Source organism: Phyllostomus hastatus, unplaced genomic scaffold, assembly GCF_019186645.2.
Source record: "Phyllostomus hastatus isolate PE091 unplaced genomic scaffold, TTU_PhHast_1.1 phas_contig_348, whole genome shotgun sequence".
Taxonomy (NCBI): Eukaryota; Metazoa; Chordata; class Mammalia; order Chiroptera; family Phyllostomidae; genus Phyllostomus; species Phyllostomus hastatus.
In genome coordinates, this window is record NW_025333860.1 from 7,890,231 (window position 1) to 7,913,336 (window position 23,106).

At 36.9% G+C, this 23,106-nt stretch overlaps 1 protein-coding gene across 6 annotated transcripts in view; it reads right to left on the reverse strand.

The window, feature by feature from the left end:
• HEATR5A (HEAT repeat containing 5A) overlaps positions 1 to 23,106 on the reverse strand; it is a 116,241-nt gene that overhangs the window by 42,824 nt on the left and 50,311 nt on the right. For 5 of the 6 annotated variants that reach the window (XM_045841258.1, XM_045841254.1, XM_045841257.1 and 2 more), the window contains exons 15-19: positions 9,388 to 9,551; positions 9,129 to 9,304; positions 5,556 to 5,661; positions 4,771 to 4,961; positions 3,726 to 3,882 (exon numbers count right to left, since the gene is read on the reverse strand). In XM_045841258.1, coding sequence (XP_045697214.1) covers positions 3,726 to 3,882; positions 4,771 to 4,961; positions 5,556 to 5,661; positions 9,129 to 9,304; positions 9,388 to 9,551 — 794 coding nt within the window. The remainder of the gene's footprint in view (positions 1 to 3,725; positions 3,883 to 4,770; positions 4,962 to 5,555; positions 5,662 to 9,128; positions 9,305 to 9,387; positions 9,552 to 23,106) is intronic. The other variant, XM_045841259.1, reaches the window with a different exon arrangement.

Sequence of the window (23,106 nt, forward strand, 5' to 3'; positions counted from 1 at the left end):
AATGTTCTGTTTATTGATCTAGGTGTTGGATACATGGTGTATTCAATTTGAGATTCTATTCAGAGAGATGAACACTTATGACAGGTGCACATTTATAAATATATTTATAAAATAAATACCTTATATATAAATATGTATTTTATAAACATATAGTAAAGATATATTTATACATGTATACTAAACAGATAAAATGCCCTCGAGCCAAATTTAGACAGCCACATGTTTTTATAAATAAAGTTTGTATTGAAACATAATTGCAGTTCTGGCCAAGATAGAGGCATAGGTAGAAATCCTTTGCTTCCTCACACAACCAAAAGGAAGGTAACGACCAATCTAAAATCAATAAACAACCAAAAACTCCAGAAAATCAAACTGCATGGAACTCTGACAACCAAGGAATTAAAGAAAAAAATCAACCAGAACAACCAGACCTGTAAGGCTCAGGTAGACTCAGAAAAACCCAGGTGAGGTGGCTGAGGGGTGGGGCTGACTGCCAGCTGGGCAGAGCTTGCAGGGAGACACTGACTTAGGGGAAAACTGAGACTCAGAGCTGACTGTGGGCTAAGTAAGGCTGGGGTTGCCACAGTGAGATACTTTCAGTCTTACAGGAGAGTCTGTTGGAAAGTGCTCTAGAGACAAGCAGGCAAGCTAAATTGTTACCTCTCTGGCCCCTCCCCCACAGGCAACACAGCAGAGAGGGTTGCCCTGCCTCTTAAGGCCCTAAGGCCTAAGGCCCCGCCCCTTCCAACTTATCAGGTGCCCCAAGACAAAGAAATATGGCCCAAGTGAAAGAACACAGCAAAACCTCAGAACTAAGTGATGAGGAGATAGCCAACCTATCTGATGGAGAATTTAAAGTCCTGGTAATCAAAATGCTCACAGAACTGATTGAGCTTGGTTGAAAAAATGAAAGAACAAATGAAAGATACCCAAAATGAAATAAAGCAAAATATTCAGAGAACCAACAGTGACAAGGGAACCAGGATTCAAAGCAATGATTTGGAACAAAAGGGAGAAATTAAACATCCAACTGGATCAAAATGAAGAAACAAGAATCCAAAAAAGTGAAGAGAGGCTGAGGATTCTTGTGGACAACCTGAAATGTTCCAGTATTTGAATTATAGGGGTACCAGAAGGAGAAGAACAACAACAAAAAATTGAAAACTTACTTGAACAAATAATGAAGGAAAACTTCCCCAATCTGGCGAAGGAAATAGACTTCCAGGAAGCCCAGGAAGCCCAGGGAGTCCCAAAGAAGTTGGTCCCAAGGAGGAACACACCACAGCACATCATAATTACATTACCCAAGATTAAAGACAAAGAGAAAATCCTAAAAGCAGCAAGAGAAAAGGAGACAGTTACCTACAAAGAAGTTCCCATAAGGCTATAGCTGATTTCTCAGAAGAAACCTTACAGGCAAGAAGGGGCTGGAAAGAAGTATTTGAAGTCATGAAAGGCAAGGACCTACATCCAAGATGGCTCTATCCAGCAAAGCTTTCATTTAGAATGGAAGGGCAGATAAAGTGCTTCTCAGATAAGGTCAAGCAAATTAAAGGAGTTCGTCATCACCAACCCATTATTATATGAAATGTTAAACGAATTTATCTAAGAAAAAGAAGATAAAAAATATGAACAATAAAATAACAACAAATTCAAAACTATTAACAAATGATCCTAAAAGAAAAGAAAAACAATGAAAACAAAAGCTAAGCAAACAACCAGACCAGGAGCAGAATCAGAGAAATGGACATCACACAGAGGGAGTTCAGTGGGGAGGGGGAAGGGAGGAAGAGTGGGGAAAAGGTACAGGGAAGCAGCAGCATAATTGGTAGGCATAAAATAAGGAAAGATAAAAAATGGTATAGGAAACAGAGGACTCAAAGAACTTATAGGTACAACCTATGTACATGAACTAAGGGGGAGGTGACGATGGAAGGTTGGTGGGGCAAGGTGGAAGGGGGATCAAGTGGGAAAAATTGGGAAAACTGAAATAACATAACCAATAAAAAATACTTTAAAAAGGAAACATAATCATGCTAATTTGTTTATGTATTATTTATGGCTGCTTTCCCGCTATAATGGCAGAATTGAGCAGTGACAAAGACTGTATATGTTAAGCCTAAATAATTTACTTTCTGACTATTTATAGAATAAATTTGTCAACTCTGGTTTAAATGAATCAAGACTGGCTATATGCTGATCACTGAAGTTGGATAATGGGTATTACAGATTCATTAAAGTATACTCTCAACTTTTATTTATGTTTGCAGTTTCCATAAGAAGTACACAAAAAGTTCTCCCTAAGGAAATCAACTGCAAAATGTTACTTCTTTTATCAATGGATGTATAAAAAATCTTATAGTACTTTAAATGCTGCAAAAATGAAGTCCTGTTAATTGAGAGACAGCAGCAATCCAGAAGAGTCAGATTTGAGGACAACGGAAGCCATGGAATGAAGCGTTTAAATTAATCAATAAAAATGTATTCAATATGAAAGTATTTGTGTTCCAAACAGACTTCTTGAATGTAAAGAGAAATACAATAAGTAGAAGCAAACAATACTGTACTATGAGAAGGATGAAAGAATGGAACACCTTATAAGTCAACTCAAGTACTAGATGATATGGAGAAGACCATAAATATTACATGGTGATTCCAAGAATGAAAGCTAATTGCAGTTTACACATAATGAAGTTTGACAAAAATGTGGTTCAACTGTATTTTAGAATACTAAACAAAATGTATGATCAGACAGGAATTGGGAGAAGAGCGACAGGAAAAAAGTAAGTGCAGACATGAGAATGGCATGTGTGGAATAAAAGGAAGATCATTTGTAGAGAACACCAGTACTCTGGGGTAATGAGAGATGAGGTTCCTGGGTCAGGTGATGAAACTTAAATGAGAAGTTGATTTAAGAAGCAATAAGCAGTTTTTCAGCTTTTCTGTAGGAAAGTGGTAAGACAAGTCTTTCAGGAAAACCAATTTGGCTTCTTATCTAGGTAGAGTTAAAAATGAAAAGAAAAGAACCTAAAAGTAAAATGACCAGGTAGGAGGCTATTATAGTAACTAAAGACACACAGGAAATAAAGATAAGGAAAGTAAAAAGAGCAGGAAGAGTAACAATCACCCAAGATTTGATTAACATACCAGGAAAATGATGATTTCATCAACAGAAAGAAATAAGATGTGTAACAATATAGTAAAGTGGTTAAAAACATGGATTTAGATTCTATGACTTGTATTCTTAAACTGAGTTACTTGGCTTCTTTAAGCACCAGTTGTCTTTCTGTATAATGGGAGCATACACCATAGATTACAATGAGGATTACATATATTAATATGTTTATAAGAATGTGATATAATGCTCGATACCTATTTAAAAATTTTTTAAATTTATTGATTTGAGAGAGAGGGAGAGAGGGAGAAAGAAACGCTGATTTGTTATTTCATTTATATGTTCATTGGCTGCTTCTTGTATTAAGCTCTCTAAAATGGTAGATGTTATCATTAAAATGGCAGGGAGATTCATTCTCAGAAAGACACTGAACTTGACTTTAGATACTGAGTGTGAAGTAAAAATAGTGAGATTTAAATTTTTAAAAATCCAACATGGTTAAAAAGGGCTTTGATATTTATTATGAGAGGGAAGTTATTTACAAATTACTAATGGTCAATAAAAACATAATGTGCATTATTGACAAAAGGGTATCACATGGGGTATTTACCTGCACATCAGGAGAAGTGCTGTCCTGAGACAAAGTATAAAGGATTCCCACACAAGAATTCAAATGTTGAGAACTTATTCCTCCTAAATACCTATGGAGGGATCCCAAAGCCAATGAATGCCCTGTTCTGGTAACTGCGTCCCTTGCTGATTTCAGTCTGTAATTATGGATATAAAAATAAATGATAATGACTGAAGCAAAACTATTGCATGATATTGTCACTTAGGTAAAACTTTTTGTATGACTAGTTCCAAAATTCAGAAATATATATTTACCATTAATTGATCCCAAAATTTTTTGAAATAACTAGAAAGGTATCTTGCAAAGAAAACCCTTTTAAATAAAAACGTCTTCACATTATTAATGATTATGTAAGTAAAAACAATTTCAATGTCTTTCATAGATACACATAACACTAAATTTATATGGAGGGCATTCCTAAGTTTTTTAAGCTACATTTTAAAAATTCAGATTGCTGAGATAACTTTAATTCCATATAGAGTTCAACTCAAGAACTTTGACTTTAAAATTAAATATAATAGGAGAAATGAATATTTATTAGTAATTTCCTTACATACTGTTTGCTAATTTAAGCACTTTACATTTAGTTCTTTAATCCTCCCAACAACCTTGAGACTCAGACTATTATCAGTTCTTTTTAACATTATTGAGGAAGCCAAATATGTTAGGCAAAGTAACTCTTACAAAGTAACCATCTATTAAATGCAAGAGTTGGGATTTGAACCAAATTAGTAATCTACTCCAGACTTCAATCTCAACCAAATCACATACACATATTTAGTAGACTAGAAGGTCAAAGTGCGACTTACGTTATTACCACCACCACTACTACAACTTTATCTATCTATATATATTACTAATCTAACCATGAACTTTCATTTGTGGTTATTTTATTTTTCATTACTTTCACTATTTATTAACTAATTTATGTTAACATTCTTAAATAAGTCAGGGCAGTATTAACAACCTTCTCTATCCAGTTTTGACACATAGTCTAGGAATATTCAATGAGAATTTCACTTACTTGTCAAAGCTCACTTGAGCTAATGAAGCAGTAAAAGGTCCATCATCAACTACCTGGGCTAACCTAGCCCATGCCTCTGCAGCTGCACATCTCAAGAGGGGGTTGGGACTTTCTAAGGCACCCATCACTAATGCTAGGGCAGGTCTTCTCATTTCTTCTGGACCCAAATTTCCCTTGGAACCAGCCACATACTGAAATATATGAAAAATAATCCAAACTTAAAATTGCAGTGAATTTTCTTATCTAATTTGGAATGGATAATCTGGTTAACCAACTATGTTCATACTTGGCTTACTACTTAAGAAACATTGATTTGTTGTCTTGTATGTGCCCAGACCAAGGACTGCACCAGCAACCTTGGCATATTAGGACAAAGCTCTAACTAACTGAGCTACCTGGCAAAGGCGAGAAGACTATTAATGAGGACTTCCATAAAACATATGACGAATGAAGCCTATTATATTTTACTGAGAAACAATAGTTATAAATGTTCACAATGAGCCAAATGTGGTCTAAATGTCAGTCTGCTAATCCGTGGTCAAGGACATTGGGCTCAGTAGGTTAAGGCATGGCTCCAAGCCAAGGTTATCTGATGAACAAGTTTTATATGGCAAAAAAGTATAAGAAAAATTATAAATCCTAAAACATTTTCATCAGGAGATAAAGAAAAATGGGGGATGGAGGGAAGTAATGACCCTTTAAAAACACCTTCCTCTAACCTACCTAGATAATTATAACGTTAAAAAAAAGAAAATCAAGCAAACGAGAGTTTTAAATAGAATTACCTTCAAGAAACTAGAAACAGAAGAAACAACATGTAACTGAACTACTTGTTGCCGAGCTCCTTTTGTGTGCTTTATACTGTCCAAAAGCTGTTCCAATATAAGAAGCCTAAAATCAGAAACAAAAGATTTGAAAGCATATAAAAAAAAAACCAGAATTTGTCAATCGAGGTAAAGGCAAAGGGCAGTACTGAGTAACATGCTACTAATTTGCTTTGTTTCATTATTCTATTGGAGCTAAAATGTTGAACACACTTAAACATTTGGAAAAGAAAATATATCAGAACCAATGCGAAGATATTTTGATTATGTGTAATTCTGATAGTGGGGGAGAATCACTATTTTGTAAAAAAAATTACAAATGAATGTATCACTTAATAAAGATTTATGTGGGCAAATTCAGCTATTTCAGCAATTATTTTCTAAACAAAGAATATCTCAAGAGTTATTTACATCAATTTTTGTTCTTTTTTAAAAAAAGAGTTTATTTATTTATTTTTAGAGAGGGAAGGGAGGGAGAAAAAGAGAAAGAGAAACATCAATGTGTGGTTGCTGGGGGCGGTGGCCTGCAACCCAGGCATGTGCCCTGATTGGGAATTGAACCTGCGATGCTTTGGTTCACAGCTTGCGCTCAATCCACTGAGCTACGCCAGCCAGGGCATCAATTTTTGTTGTTAATAGCAGGATTTAATTGGAATCAAAGACACTGCTTCATTTGAAACATGGCACCAACTTTACCTCCAACTATACTTTAAAAATGTACTTGGGATCATATTATATACAACATAATATTAACTCTTACTTATCTCACTTAACATTATGTCGTTAGTACTTTTCACATCATTTTGATTCTTTCATAACTTTAAAGTAGCCAAATTTTACTACAGATATGTACTATGATTTATTCAACTTTTCTACTGGTAGAGAGCAATTTCCTATTTTCACAATTCTAGTTATGATGACTATACACATTTGTTTGGTCTGGGGTTGAATATATCCATTAGTTATTGATGTATCTTCTGTGAATTGTTTTTCATTTTCTTACAGCATAGAGCTTTTAAATCTTATGTTGAAATTAAAAATATGTAGCCATGAAATAAACCACACCATCTCTCCACTAATTTTTCCAATGTTTAAAACCACTGTTTCTATACCCTGTACTCTCCCTGCCCCACCACCACACAAATCAGGAAAACTGAAATAATGTTTAAAATTATTTTTTGGTTGTGAACTATCTTGATGGCAGGTATAGAACCTTATAATTTCATTTTCACCCCTCTAGTATTTGTGGTGGGTCACTAAAAATTTTGGGAAAACCACAGTAACTCTAAATACTCTGTTTATTTAAATATTTATTTCTTTATTTCAAGGCTAACTCTGTTCATCATAATAAATTTGAAAAACTCGGAAAATTCACCTTTAGTTCTGCCATTTAGAAAGAGCCACCATTAACATTTTGGCACCTTTGTTCTACTTTTCCCTCAACTTCTAGAAATATGGATATCATTTTATTATCCCCATTTTATTACATTCAAAAATAACTTTAGATATCAGTATTACATAATCTGGAAATATAACACTTTCACCATTTCCATAACTTGGAACATCCTGGCTATTTCTAATTTTCCTTATTGTAAATAACATGATATGTATATCACATACAAACATTTTTCTGCTTGTTTTTCAAAACCATCTTTAAGACATTTTGTTTCAAAAATATATTTATGTCCAAACTGTCCTGCAGGAACTATGCAGGGTTGCTGTAACAAAACAAAGAAATTACAAACAATAAGGTCAGACTCTGTAAGTTTAAAAACCTCAAACACTGCCTTGGCTGGGTGGCTCAGTTGGTGGGAGTGTCACTCCATACACCAAAAAGGTTGCGAGTCTGATCCCAGGTCAGGGGACATACCTAGGCTATGGATTTGATCCCTGGTCAGGGTGCAAACAGGAGGCAACCAACTGATGTTTCTTTCTCATAGTGATGTTTCTCTCTCTCCCCCACTTACCCTCTCTTTAAAATTAATAAACATATCCTCAGGTGAGGATTAAAAAAAAAAAAGAACTCCAACAGCATTATTAGATCATATCCTAATCATCTGTTATAATGAAATTATATCATGTTGAAAGTACTAAAAACACACAAGGTTAGAGCTTGAAAATTTTGTTACATTGTAATTAACTTTGACCTGAATTTTCTTGCCCACATTTATGGGCCAAAGACTAGTCAGGACTGACAGAGCCCCCAATTTTTTTCTCCATCTTTTAATTAATCTCAAATCCTAACAAAGATATCAAACACCCCTCAAAAACAAAACAACAACAAAACTATTCTGAATCTTAGGAAGATGGAGATGACTTTTCTTTGTAAGTTTTTTTCACTTATAGTTGACATTCAATATTGTATTAGTTTCAGAGGTATACAGCATAGTGGTTAGACATTCATATAACTTACGAAGTGGTAGTTCAGTACCCACCTGATACCATACATAGTTATAGACTATGCTGTTTTGTTTTTTTTCCACTGATTTTAGAGAGAGAGAAAGGAAGGGGGACAGCGTGAGAGAGAAACATCAATTTGATGTTCCACTTATTCATTGGTTAATTCTTGTACGTGTACTGACAGGAGATTGAACCAGCAACCTTAGTGTATCAGGAATATGCTCTAACCAATTGAGCCACCTGGCTAGGGCAAGAATCAACTTCTTAAAGGATCAGAGAGTACTCTCCACTTTGACATCATAGATAGGGATCAGAGGCTCTTCTTCAGTAAGAGTCCTCTTAATGTAGCAGGGAGGGCTCATGCGTGTGTTAATCCACCCATGAGCTCTGTAAATTCTATGCTACATCTTGGGAACTTAATTCACCTGGATGTGCTCATCGACCAGAGATTCTACATTTAAACCCTTAAGTTTAGCATTACTGTCTGCCTTTTTAAGCACATGCAGCAAAAATTCAGCATTCTTTTTGGGCCACTGACCCACATTTTGGCCTGGGCACACCTACTACCTCCACCACTCTAACGACAAAATTGCTCACATTGCTTCTGTAAAGTGACATTCTTCAGATACTTGGTGGCTTCTGGATGCATACTATTGATGATCCAGGCAATTTCATGAGTGTTCTTCAAGTGAACACAAAGATTTGAACCTCTTGATTTGCGTGATTCTGTGGGGTTTTCTAGGTCAAGTAAATAGCAACTAATTTTCAGAGGTCACTTCAGGCTTTCAGGAATAAAAATCAATGTTCTCATGTCACTGAGTTTTCAGTTGTTTTTTCAGCTAGGTAATAAACTATTGTGGGCAAAGTAATGTATCCATAATAGTGTCTATCAGCTTTTAGTTTAATCTAATCACTTAATTTAATCATTAACTTAATTACTTCTTATTAAATATTAGGTAAATTAAGTAAATAAGAACCATTATTATCTGTCATCTGTGAGAACTTCTGACATTCTTCTTACCTACCAGGAATCTATCATGCATTCACTGAACCAATTACCAGTCTGGAAATATCACATTTCAAGATGAGTGAATTATTTACTTTAGGGTAAGTGAACTACTGAAGATGGTTTACCTTTGAGCTTCTCCCACATGAGCACATACAACTCCGAAGAGCTTGACTGCAGAGCTAATAACTGACAGTGCTGGAGGTAGGGGCTTAGGCACTGAATTTCCTTCTACATCATTCTCATAGACAGAATAAGGGTCATACTCGAGACTTCCACAAGCAATACCATTACTAAACAGGAGCTAAAACAAACAAAAATATGTAAGGTTTTAAAATCACTGTCCACAAATGCAATCAACCCACGAGTTATTGAAAAATGACCTACCTGTTCTTCAATAAATCTATGGTCTGTTTCTTGAAGTAAAGGATTTAATAACAAAAGGTCATCCGGATGACAGAGTGGTGGAAGTAAAAATGTGGATGCTGCCACCTGTATGTCAGGGGAAGTCAAGTCAGCAGCCAGCTCTTTGAGGATAGCACAGAGGTTTCCTGTTGAAGCAGAGAAAACAGAATAGCAGTTAACTAGAGTATGGGATTAAAAAAAGCCCAGGTTAAGCTTTGGTCTTGACACACTGGGAAACTTTAATCTATCACAGCCAAAGCTTATACACCTTATCCTTGAAAAATGCCCTACAAACAAATGGCTCAACTATGTGCAAGGTTAGGAATGGGTACTGAGACTTTGGTCAAGCTGGATGTGCAGGGAGACACACTGTGTCTCTTGCACAACCAAAAGAAGGACAACAACAATTTAAAAACAAAAAACAACCAGAACTGACAGAAAATTGAATGGTATGCAAGTCTGACAACCAAGGACTTAAGAAGCAGTCATCCAGACCAGTAGGAGGGGCAGAGACCAGCAGCTAGGGTGGAGAGGACTTGCAGCAAGGCAGCAGCTGGTGGACCCAGAGAGGCGGCAGATTGTGGAGCAGGGTGCATAAGCCTATAGGTGGCTGGCAAAGCAGCAGCAGGCAGACCCGTGAGGTGGCAGGTTGTGGACTGGGTGGTCCCACATTCGTGTGCAGATAAACCAGGAGAAACAACTGGGGAGCAGGAAGGACTGCGCAACCCGGGGTCCCAGTGAGGGAAAATAAAGCCTCAAACCACTGATTGTAAACACCTGTGGGGGTTGAAGTGGCAACAGGAGAAACTCCCAGCTTCACAGGAGAGTTCGTTGGAGAGACCCACAGGGTCCTAGAATGTACACAAACCCACCCACATGGAAATCAGCACAAGAAGGGCTCAGTTTGCTTGTGGGAAGCAGGGGAAGTGACTAAAAGCTGGCAGAGAGCGGAGCAAGTGCCATTGTTCCCTCTCGGACCCCTGCCCTACATACAGCGTCACAGCGCAGCAACGTGGGTTGCCCTGCCCTGGTGAACACCTAAGGCTCCGCAACTCACTACATAACAGGTGCATCAAGACAAAAAAAAAAAAGGGGGCCCAAATGAAAGAATAGATCAAAGCTCCAGAAAAAATACAACTAAGCGATGAAGAGAGAGCCAACTAACTAGTTCAAAACACTGGTCATCAGGATGCTCACAGAATTGGTCAAATTTGGTCGCAAATTAGATGAAAAACAAATGAAGACTATGCTAAATGAAATAAAGGAAAATGTACAGGGAACCAACAGTGAAGGGGAGGAAACTGGAACTCAAATCAATATTTTGGAGAAGAAAGAAACATCTGACCAGAAAAGAATGAAGAAACAAGAATTCAAAAAAATGAGGAGCAACTTAGGAACATCAGGACATCTTTAAACATTCCAATATCCGAATTATACAGGTACCAGAAGGAGAAGAGGAAGAGCAAGTGGAAAACTTATATGAACAAATAATAAAGGAGAACTTCCCCAATCTGGAAAAGGAAATAGACTTCCAGGAAGTCCAGGAAGTTCAGAGAGTCCCAAAGAATTGGACCCAAGGAGGAACACACCAAGGCACACATCCTAATTACATCAGCCAAGATTAAAATTAATGAGAGAATCTTAAAAGCAACAAGAGAAAAGGAGACAGTTACCTACAAAGGAGTTCCCATCAGACTGTCAGCTGATTTCTCAAAAGAGACCTTATAGGCAAGAAGAGGCTGGAAAGAAGTATTCCAAGTCATGAAAGGCAAGGACCTACATCCAAGATGGCTTTATCCAGCAAAGCTTTCATTTAGAATGGAAGATAAAGTGCTTCCCAGATAAGGCCAAGTTAAAGGAGTTCATCATCACCAAGCCCTTATAATATGAAACATTAAAGGGATTTATCTAAGAAAAAGAAGATAAAAAATACGGACAGTAAAATGACAGCAAAGTCACAATCATTAACAACCACACCTAAAACAAAAACAAAAATGAAAACAAACTAAGCAAACAACTAGAACAGGAACAGAACCACAGGAATGGAGATCACACGGAGGGTTAGCAACAGGGGAGTGGGAGTGACAGAGAGGGGGAATAAGTGACAGAGAATAAGTAGCATAGATGGTGTGTAGAAGATAGACAGGGAGAGGGAAATAATAGTATAGGAAAAGTAGAAGCTAAAGAACTTACATGTAGGACCCATGGACATGAGCTAAAGCGGGGGAATGTGGATGGGAGGGGGTGTGGAGGGTGGAGGGGAATACAGGGGGAAAATGGGACGACTGTAATAGCATAATCAATAAAATGTATCTAAAAAAAAGAATGGATACTGAAAAGACACCTCAATGTATGTGTGTGTAAACCTTATAATGAATAAATACTGCCATCATTTTAAATAAAATGACATCAAGTACAAAAACAGAATAAAGACAGACAAGTAGATATAAAAGCAGATGAACTATATCTGTTTAAAAAACATAGCCTGGAAAAAATTTATAAGCATACGTATTTTTGTCATGGAAAATTTCAAACAGATACAAAAGGAGACATAATGGTATTATGGCACCCAACTCCCCACTGCCTACCACATGAGTGTCATTCACCTTGACCATGGGGATCAATCTCAGTTGACCTACACCCCTCACTGCTATCTCACCATTCCCTACGTTATTTTGAAGCAAACATAAAAAGGATGTCATTTCATTGTGTATCACTAAGGTTAAGGACATTTTAAACAATTCATTCTCATAACATCATGTTTTAAAAACCACTAAACAACAATAACCATTTAGTGTTTAAATTTTCAATGGTCTCAAACGCCTGTTTTTGTTTGCTTTGGTCTGAATCAAGATCTAAGTCTACATGTTGCAGCTAGTTGATATATCTTAAGTTTCTTTCAATCAAAAATTATCTTCTCTATTCTGCCCTCCCAGCACCCCCAGTAGTTTATTTGAATAAATGAGGTCTCTGTTCTGCAGAAGTTTCTACAGTCTGGACTTTTTTGACTATTGCCCCTGACCCCCCGCAGTGAGTTTAATCTATCCCTCTACCATCTGTATTTTTTTATAATTTGTAATTTGGAACTGGAGGGGATTCTTTTTTTGGTCTGTTTGTTTTGGGTGCCAAGGTAGTCCACAGGTGGCATTGTAATCATCTATAAGACATGAGACAAGATATTGCTGTCTCTCTTATACATACATCTTTGAAAAACTTGTCCATTTATCACACTGACTTGAATTACCATTTCAAAGATTATCCTAATTTCTGATAGATTATCAATAGAAAATTTTATCCACCTAGAGCAGGGGTGTCAAACTCATTTTCACCAGGAGCCACATTACACTTGCAGTTGCCTAGAGCATAAATGACTTTGCCAGTGTGTATTTTAACTACTTTAGGAATGAATAAAAGGTACCTTAGAGAAACACTCACTTTTTAAGTGTTTCTTTGAGCAACATCATTGCAACGAAATAAAGATGGGGGTAATGTCTACCTTTTAATAATGGCAGGATGAGTTAGGAAGGGTTCACCTACCATCATTTTTTGTATCATTAGAGCAATAAAAGTAGTATTAACAAATATTTACTGAAGATGTAATATGTGTCAGTAAATGTCCTAAAAGCTGTACATGCAGTTTTCATAAGCACCTCATGAGGTCCAGTTAGTACTGTTAGTTTCTAGGTGAGAAAACAGGAAGAGATCTTAATTGCCCCACATCACAGCAACTACATAGCAGTTAAAATGAAACATAAGCAGTCCAGGCTCCAGAAGCTGAACTTTTAACTATCATCTCAGTCATTCATTCATTCAAACTCATTTAAGACACTGTGTTTAATAAAAATAAAATACTTTATTATATTTCATTCTCTCTTATAGAAGATATTAAATATAGAACACAAATATATACACATAACTATAAAATAAAGGTAGGAAGGGCTGTTTGTTTCATAAAAGATGAAAACAAAAGTACTGCTAAGTTTAGGGGAAGGAGAGATTATCTGCAGGAACTGGGAAGGATGCACAGGGATCACTGAAGGCTTAATGAAGCAAATGAGAGTTGCTCGGAGGAAAGTCTGTAAGTTTAACCGCCAATATATGATTCTGAAAAAAATAATTTTGTTGGTAGTACAATATACAAGGTATGTCTGAAACTGTAGCTAAGTGTGAAAACTGGTGAATTTCTATTTCTTACTTAAAATGACTGCTCTTCAACTATCCCTGAACAAAATAAAGATAATTCTATTTTAAAATGCAAATAAGCTTTTGTTATAGAAATACATTATTGGCTTTCTGATATGTATGAGAACAAATTTCAGTGTAGAGAATATTAAAATATTTGATAAGATATCCATAATGGAACTAAGATAGGAAATAAAAACTATGAACTCATTTCTTGTTGGGAACCGCCCTGACTGGTATCAGAGGCTGAAACCCCTGCCTAGGCTAAGGCTAAGGGAACGCCCTTGGAACCGTGAGCCAGCAAGGAGACAAAAGCTTGTCTTCCTGGCAGGAATGCTGCTTCTGCTGCTGAACCCCAAAAAGCTTGGTCGGTTAGCCAAAGACGGGTAAGATTCTCCACGGGGGAACGACCCTAAGCCAGGCACGATCACTTTTGGGAGGCCCCCCCAAAAGAAGGACTTGGGGGGCTGCAGCAAAAGGGGGGTGATGGACCCTCACTCCTCGGCTTTGACAAAGTCTGAGTTCTCAGCGTCCGGAAGAAAATCTCCTTATCTCTCGGTGGCCTTAGTTCCCGCGCTCCACCTAAGCCTGAAACAATGACAGGGTAGTACAGCTCGGTACTGGGAAGTGCGGATTTCCCGGGGTGATCAGGCCTAAGAAAGAACATGTAAATTACTGTGAAACCTTCTTTGTTTGGAATGCTCTCAGTTGAATGAGAAGGGTCTTAGGAGGAAGCTAGTTTGTTCCTCAGCCTTACAGCTCTTTGACCCCCCAACTCAATAGACGGGCAGAGTCCTTTGTTTTCTATAGTTCCTTACTTCCCCTGGTGAGTGCTGTACTTTACCTGAATTATTATGCAGGATGAGCCTAATAAAAGCAGGTATGGACGGTGGATCGGCGCGCTCCCCACTAGGGGGGGTGGCCATTCCGTCCCTACTTCCCCACAGAAACTAGTCTGTCTCTGTGCATGTGTCGTTTTCTCTCGCGTGTTTATCGTCGAGCCATCCACAGCGTTCCATGGTCACTGCTGGCCGGTGACCCACGCACAACAATTTCTACTCTATGAGCTTCAGAAAAGTCATTATCACAAGTCTCCATCTACTGGACAACTATGAAGAAAAGCTATTTAAATTCTTAAATAGGTCCTAAGTATATGTTACATGTTAAATATGTAACAAAGACAATTTCTTACTCGTATTATAAGGTTACTTTTTGCCAACCCATTTTACCAACTGATATAACCAAAACTCTATAAACACTATATAAATCTATGAAATAGAATCATTTAAAAAGAAATAAAAATTCCTTCAGGAAAAAAATCCTTACCTCTATTACCACAGTTGTAATTATAGGAAAAATACAGACATAAAAAATTAATAGTTTTGTTTAAAATAAAACTGTTACTACATCTGTATTGTCATTTTTCTATAAACTATACTCATATTTACTTAATTCATGTTAGAAAAAGATAAACCTGGAAAAGACAAAGATGAATGTAGAAATTCTATTTATATTTCATATTAAACTCTATTAAATTCAAATTCTATTAACATATCAAATTCTATTAAATTCATATTAACTCCTGACTTTGTCTCCCAAGGAACACTCTGGAACTGACTTAAAATCTATACAGTTGTATGTTCATTATTTCATCACGGCATCACACTGCATTACCAAATTTCAATTCTGAGACACCAGTACAAGACTTTGTTTTTCTCCTTAATTTAAATCCTTCAAGGAGTAGACATCACTTATCGGGAGATACACACTGTAGGTTTTAAGTTACTATTTTTAAATATTTAATGAAGACTTGGAAACAATCAATTTTTCATCTGTAGTTTGAATATAAATTTCAAAATACTATGGTAAAACTTAATGTAAAAGTCTAAAGGGAACTGATTTTGCCAGAACCTAATGACTATCTGAATATGAAACAGAAATGATCTCTAAGCCCTTTATTAGATATCTAACAGGCAACTTTTATATTGATACAACATAGATGAAACACACCTATCATTAAGCTTTGACTGTTTATGAAGTCTCTAGTAGGTTACTTATAAATGGATAGACAGCACAGTATGAAGTAGATCTAATTTAATTTCTTTAGATTTTATTTATTTACTTTTAGAGATAAGAAGGGAGAGAAAAAGAGAGGGAAAGAAACATCAATGTGTGGTTGCCTCTCGTGTGCCTACCACCAGTGACCTGGCCCACAACCCAGGCATGTGCCCTAGACTGGGAATCGAACTGGCAACCCTTTGGTTTGCAGGATGGCATTCAATCCACTGAGTCACACCAGTCAGGGCTCTTTTAATTTTGATTCCATTGTTTACTGGCTATGTGTTTGTTTATTTACTTATATATTTTATTGTTTATGCTATTACAGTTGTCCCACTTCCCCCCACCTCTACCCAGCCTACCCCCCAGTTCGTTAATCAGTTGTTCCTTCACTGTTGTCCATGTCCATGGCTCCTTCACATATGTTCTTGACTGATCCCTTCACCTTCTTTCAAATAGTCCTCATTTCCTCCCTCCCCTCTTACACTGTGTTCCATGATTCTATGCCTCTCTTTATATGATCCTTAGTTTATTTTGGTCATTAGATTCCTCTTAAAAGAGAGATCATATGTTATTTATCTTTCACAAACTGGCCTAATTCACTTAGCATAATGCTCTCCAGTTCCATCCATGTTGTCACAAAAGGCAGGCATTCCTTCTGTTGCACAGTATTCCACTGTGTAGTTGTACCACTCATCTACTGATGGACATTTAGGGTGTTTCCAAATCTTGGCTGTTGTAAATACCACTGCTAAGAACATGCGGATGAAAAATTCTTTTGAATTGTTTCGGGTTTCGCTGGGTGTATTCCTGGCAGTGGAATTGCTTGGTCAAAAGGCACTTGTTTTTAGTTTTTTGAAGAAATTCCACACTGTTTTCCACAGTGACTGCACCAGTCTGCATTCCCACCAACAATGAACAAGGCTTCCCTTTTCTCCATACCCTCGACAGCACTTGTTGTTTGTTGATTTATCAACAGCCTTCTTGGCAGGTGTGAGGTGGTATCTCATTGTGGTTTTAGTTTACATCTCTCTGATGGCTAGTGACATTGAGCATCGATTCATATGTCTATGAGTATTCTGTACATCCTCCTTGGAGAAGCACCTATTTAAGTCCTTTGCCCATTTTTAAACTGGATTATTTGTCTTCCTGTACTGAGTAATATAAATTCATTACACATCTTGGAGATTAAACTCTTTTGCGGGTATTGTTGGCAAGTGTGTTCTCCCATACAGTTGGCTACCTTTTTATTTTGGTGTTCTTTTTGGCTGTACAGAAGCTTTTTAATTTGATGTACTCCCATTTGTTTACTTTTTCATTTCCCTTGCCCACGGAAATAGATTGGCAAAAATACTGCTACATGAGATATCTGAAATTACACTACGTTTTTCTTTAGGATTTTTATGGTATCATGACTTCTACTTAAGTCTTTTGTCCATTTTGAATTTATTCTAGTGTGTGGTATAAGATGGTGGTCTAGTTTCTTTTTTTTTTATGTACCAGTGCAGTTCTCCCAACACCTTTTATTGAAGAGACAGTCTTTACTCCATTGTATGCTTTTGCCTTTTATTTCTTTTTCTTGTTGATTGCTGTGGCTAGGACTTGCAGCACTATGTTGAATAAGAGTGGTGAAAGCAGACACCTGTGTCTCGTTCCTGATCTTAAGGGAAGTGCTTTTGGTTTCTGCCCATTTAGTATGATGCTGGCAGTAGGTTTTTCGTATATGGTCTTTAAAATGTTGAAGTATGCTCCCTCTATTCCCACTTTGGGTTTTTTTTTTTATCATAAATGGATGCTGGATTTTATTAAATGCTTCTTCTGTATCTATTGATATGATCATGTGATTTTTACCTTTCATTTTGTTTATGGGATGTACCACATTTATTGATTTGTGGATATTGTACCATCTTGCATCCCTGGGACAAATCCCACTTGATCATGTTGTATAATCTTTTTAATGTATTGCTGGATCTGGTTTACTAATATCTTGTTGGGGATTTTAGCATCTATATTCATCATAGATGCTGGCCTGTAATTTTCTTTCTTTTTTGTGTCTTTACCTGGTTTTGGAATTTGGATAATACTGATCTCATAAAAACAGTTTGGGAGTCTTCCCTCTTCTTGAAGTGTTTGGAATAGTTTGAGAAGGATAGGCGGTAGTTCTCTAAATTGATAAAATCTGCCTGTGAAGCCATCTGGTCCAGGACTTTTTTTCATTACTGCTTAGATTTCACTAGTTGTTATTGGTCTATCAGATTTTCTGCTTCTTCCCAATTCACCTTTGGAAGAGTGCATGTTTCAAAAATTTATTAATTTTGTCAAGGTTGTCCAGTTTCTTGGCATGTAGTTGTTTGCAGTAATTTCTTACAACTTTTTCTACTTCTGTGGTATCTGTCATTACTTCTTTAATTTCTGATTGTGTTTATTTGGATCCTCTCTTTTTTTCTTGATGAGTCTGGTTAAAGGTTTGTTGATTTTGTTTATCTTTTCAAAGAACCAGCTCCTGAATTCATTGATCTTTTGAATTGCTTTTTTTAGTCTCTATGTCATTCATTTCTGCTCTGATCATGATTATTTCCTTCCTTCTACTTTCTCTCTGGGCTTTGTTTGTTGCTGTTTTCCTAATTCTTTGAGGTATAAAGTTAAGGCTCTTTATTTGACATTTTTCTATTTTCTTTTTTTAAAACTCTGCTTTATTTTTTTTTATTTTTTTTAAGATTTTATTTATTTATTTTTAGAGAGGGAAGGGAGGGAGATAGAGAGAAACATCAATGTTTCTGAGGTTGCTGGGGCCATGGCCTGCAACCCAGGCATGTACCCTGACTGGGAATCGAACCTGTGACACTTTGATTCACAGCCTGCGCTCAATCCACTGAGCTATGCCAGCCAGGGCTAAGAGTTTTCTATTTTCTTTAAGTAGGCCTGTAACACTATGAACTTCCATCTCAGGACTGCTTTCACTGTGTCCCATAGGTTTGAGGTTGTTGGGTATTCATTTTCATTTGTCTTCAGGTGCTTTTTGGTTTCTTCCTTGATTTCATCGTTAACCCATTCATTATTTAATAACAAGTTATTTTTTAAAATATTTTATTTATTTTTAGAGAGGGGAAGGAGAGAGGGAGAGAAACATCAATGTGTGGTTGCCTCTCACACGCCCCCTACTGGGGACCTGGCCCGCAACCCAGGCATGTTCCCTGACTGGGAATTGAACCAGCAACCCTTTGGTTTGCATGGCGGCACTAAGTCCACTGAGCCACACCAGCCAGGTCTAATAACATGCCATCTAGTCTACCTGTATTTGAGTGTTTGAGTTTTTTTTCTTGAGGTTGATTTCCAGTTTCAAGCCATTGTGATCTGAGAAAAGCCTTGATATGACTTCAATTTTCCTGAATTTTTAAGGCTTATTTTATATCCTACCATGCGGTCTATCTTTGAAAATGTTTTTTTTCTATTTTTTAAATTTTAATCATTGTTCAAGTACAGTTTTCTCCCTTTTACTCCCATTATCTTTGAAAATGTTATGTGTGCGTTTGAAAAGAATGTATATTTTCTTTCTTTGGGATGAAATGTTCTATAAATAACAATTAAACCCACTTGACCTAGTATATCACTTAATGGCACTATATCCATGTTGATTTTTTGTTAGGAAGATCATTGTTGACATTGTGGTGTTACATCACCCACAATGCCTGAATTGCTGTTGACCTCTCTCTTAAAGTCGTTCAAGATTTTCTTTATGAATTTAGATGCTCCTATATTGGGTGCATATATGTTTATGAGGATTATATTGTCTTGTTGGACTGACCCCTTAAGTATTATATAGTGACTTTTTTTGTCTCATTAGGGTCTTTGTTTTGAAGTCTAATGGTCAAATAGAAGCACTGTTACCCTCACATTCCTTTCTCTTCTATTTGCATAGGATATATATATATATATTTATTTTCATTCCTTCACTTTCAGCCTAGTAAATCTTGTATTATGAGGTGGGTCTCTTGTAGACAGCATACATGCACGTCATTTTTTCTTATCCATTCAGCTACCCTATGTCTTTTGGTTGGAGCATTTAATTCATTTATATTTAAGGATATTATAGATAGGTACTTATTCATTGCCATTTTTAACTTTTGTACCTGTGTTCCTTTCTCAATTTCTTCTTCTTAAAGCAGTCCCATTAGCATCTCCTGGAATGTTTGTTGGTGGAAATATACCCCTTTAGTCTTTTTTCATCTGGAAAACTCTTTATTTCACCTTCCATTTTAAACAAGATCCTTTATTGGATAGAGCAGTCTTGGTTGCAGGTCCTTGATTTTTGTTACTTGGAATATTTCATGCCAATCCCTTCTGGCTTGTAGTGTTTTTGTTGAGAAATCAGTTGACAGACTTATTGCAGCTCCTTGTAGGTAACTGTTTCTCTCTTGCTGCCTTTAAGATTCTTTCTGTCTTTAAATTTTCCCATTTTAATTGTGATATGCCTGGGTGTGGGCCTTTTCGTGTTCATCTTAATTGGGACTCTCCCTCACCTAATTAGGGAAGGTTTCTCACATTTTGTCTTCAAACAGGTTTTCTATACCTTGTTCCTTTTCCCCCCTTCTGGTATTTCTACGTTGGGAATATTGTTATGTTTCATGTCATCCCAAAGCTCTTTTAGACTATCCTCATTCTTTTTAAGTTTTTTCCCATTTTGTTGCTCTGACTGGGTTTTTTTTCCATGTTGTTTTCCAAACTGCCAATTCCATCCTCTGCTTCATCTAGCCTGGTTTTTATTCCTTCTACTGTATTCTTCATTTCAAAAATTGCATTCTTTATTTCTACCTGGTTCTTATTCATAGTTTCTATGTCCTTTTTCATGCTGTGGTATTTCTCATTAAGTTCCTTAAGCACCCCTATAACCAATACTTTGAACTCTATGTCTGAATAATTTGACTCAATTTCATTTAGCCCCCTTTCTGGGAGATTCCTCCTTTTCTTTTGTTTTGAGGTTGTTTCTTTGTCTCCCCATTTTAGCTCTCTCTTTTTGTTTGTGTCTATATATTAGATAGATCTGCTTTGACTTCCAGTCTTGTGGGGTGGGCTTATGTGGTAGGAGTCATGTGGGACCCAGTGGTGCAGACTCCTTGATCTCCTGATCTGGATGCTCTAGGAATGCCCTTTGTGAGGATTATATAGGCTCTTCTGTTTTACTTGGGTCCTGAATGTTCTTGGCTTGTTCACTGGCAGGGTCTCACCTCTGGCTGGCTGACTGAGAGGGTCAATCACCACCACCATGTCTTACATGCTGTTATATAGGTGCTAGGAGAACAAAGCAAAAGAACCCCTCCCCCCTGCAAAAAAATGAAACCAAAACAAGCAACCCCCCCTGAAACAATAACAGCAATATCAATGACAAGAGATAAAAAAATAACAAGAAAAGAAAGAAAAGAAAAGTGAAAGAAAAATGAATATTAGGGAAGGGAGGGGGAAGAAAAGGGGAAAGAAAAATGAATATTAGGGAAGGGAGGGGGAAGGGGAACAGTAAGAGAAGACCAAAGGACAGAAAAGTGATTATGGGAAGAGAGCTAATAGCAATAATGATTGAGAGAAGCAAATAGGAAAAAGGGACAGAGAGAGAAAGAATAACAAAAAGAAGAAAGGAGCAATGGGGGTAATTAAAGGTAAGAGGAAAATAAAAGATATGAAAGAAAATAATAAAGCAATAAAAATGGACAAATAAGAAAAAATAATAAAAAGGCCATGAAAAAAATTAAAGGAAAGAATGAAAAAGAACAAAGTGGTATTCATCTCAGCAGAGTTTAGTGCTTGTCTGCTGGGTTTTCCCTTTGGATATGGCTGTGATATCATCTGAGGCTAGTGTAAGTCAATGTCAGGTGCTAACCACTTCTAGCCCTTAGCAGCCTGTTTGAGGCTATAAGTGATCCCACAGTTTGTTGCAGATTCATCTGGGCTTGGCTGCTCTGGAAAACTGGGTTTTATGAACACTGAATGCAGAGGTGTATCAGCACGCACCCAAGTCACTGCACAATCTGCTTCTGCCTATCTCTGCCTACTGGCCTGCTGTCAGTTTTAGACTAGTCACAGACCTGTTTCTGAGATGGCTTCTGGAGGAATCAGGGAGATGGGAATCCTGGATCTCCCATGGCAGGTGCCTTTCAGACTTCAGGGAAATGGTGGGTGTGTTCCTCTGTCCCCAAGCCACCAGTTTAAGTCTGTCTGGAAAATTTTCCCTGTACTTTACAGGGCGGGGCATCTAGTAAGCTAATGGGTGGGGTCTCCAGAGCCCAGTTTGGGTCTGCTAGAAACTGGGAGTGTTTCCATGGCTCTCCCATAAGGGGAAGCATGAGACTGTTTCCTGGGAAAGTGGATGGCATGGCTGCACCTGACAGCCTGGCTATGTGTTCTTAAGTTGGATTTTATAACCTGTGTGCCTTTATCTGTCAAATCAGGAAAATGAACTGGCTCATTATATTATCCCAAGATAAATAATACAGTTGACCTTTAAATAATATGGGGGTTATGAGTACCAACCCCATGCACCTGAAAATCCACGTACAACTTTTGACTTCCCTAAAAACTTAACTACTAATAGCCTGCTGTTGATCAGAAGCCTTAACAATAACATAAACAGTCAGTTAACACAGAGTTTGTATGTTATATGTATTATATACTGTATCCTTACAATATAAAGTAAGCTAAAGAAAATAAATACTAGGAAAATCGTAAGAAAAAAAGAAAAACATAAGAGAAAAATATAATTACAGTAATTATGGAAAACTATCCTTGCATAAGCAGACCCGCACTGTTCAAATCAGTGTTGTCAAAGAATCAGTGTAATATATATAACTGCTTATGCACACAGAAATGGTTTTTGGGATATGTTTTTCTGAGAAATGGCAATGTATTCATTTATTTCAGTTCTTCAGAAGTGCAGACCTAATGCATACTTTATACCAAACACTTTGTTAGGTGTGCATACAGGTACTGGCACATATAACACCCCTTTATTATTACAAAATCATAAGCATGTAATTCTGTTACATAACAATATCACACTCAAGCACACCATATGACATTTTAGGTAAAATGTTCAAATTAAAACTATAAATTATTACACTCATACTATTACCCTACCAACCACACTCAAGCAGGTGTTACTTCTGCTGGATGCTATATATATTTTTAAAATTTTAAAATATTTTAAATTTTGCCCTAGGCAGCATGGCTCAGTTGGTTGGAGCATCACCCTGTAGACTGAAGGGTTGCATGTTCAAGCCCTGGTCAGAATGCATATTAGAAGGCAACCAATTCATGTTTCTCTTTCTCTCTCTCTCTGAAGGGAATGAAAAAAATGTCCTCAGGTGAGGATAAAAAAAGGTAAATTTAAAAAATTAAAGTTTCTAAATTTATTTTTTAAAAATCTTCACTTGAGGATATGTTTATTGATTTTAGAAAGGAAAGGAGAGAAAA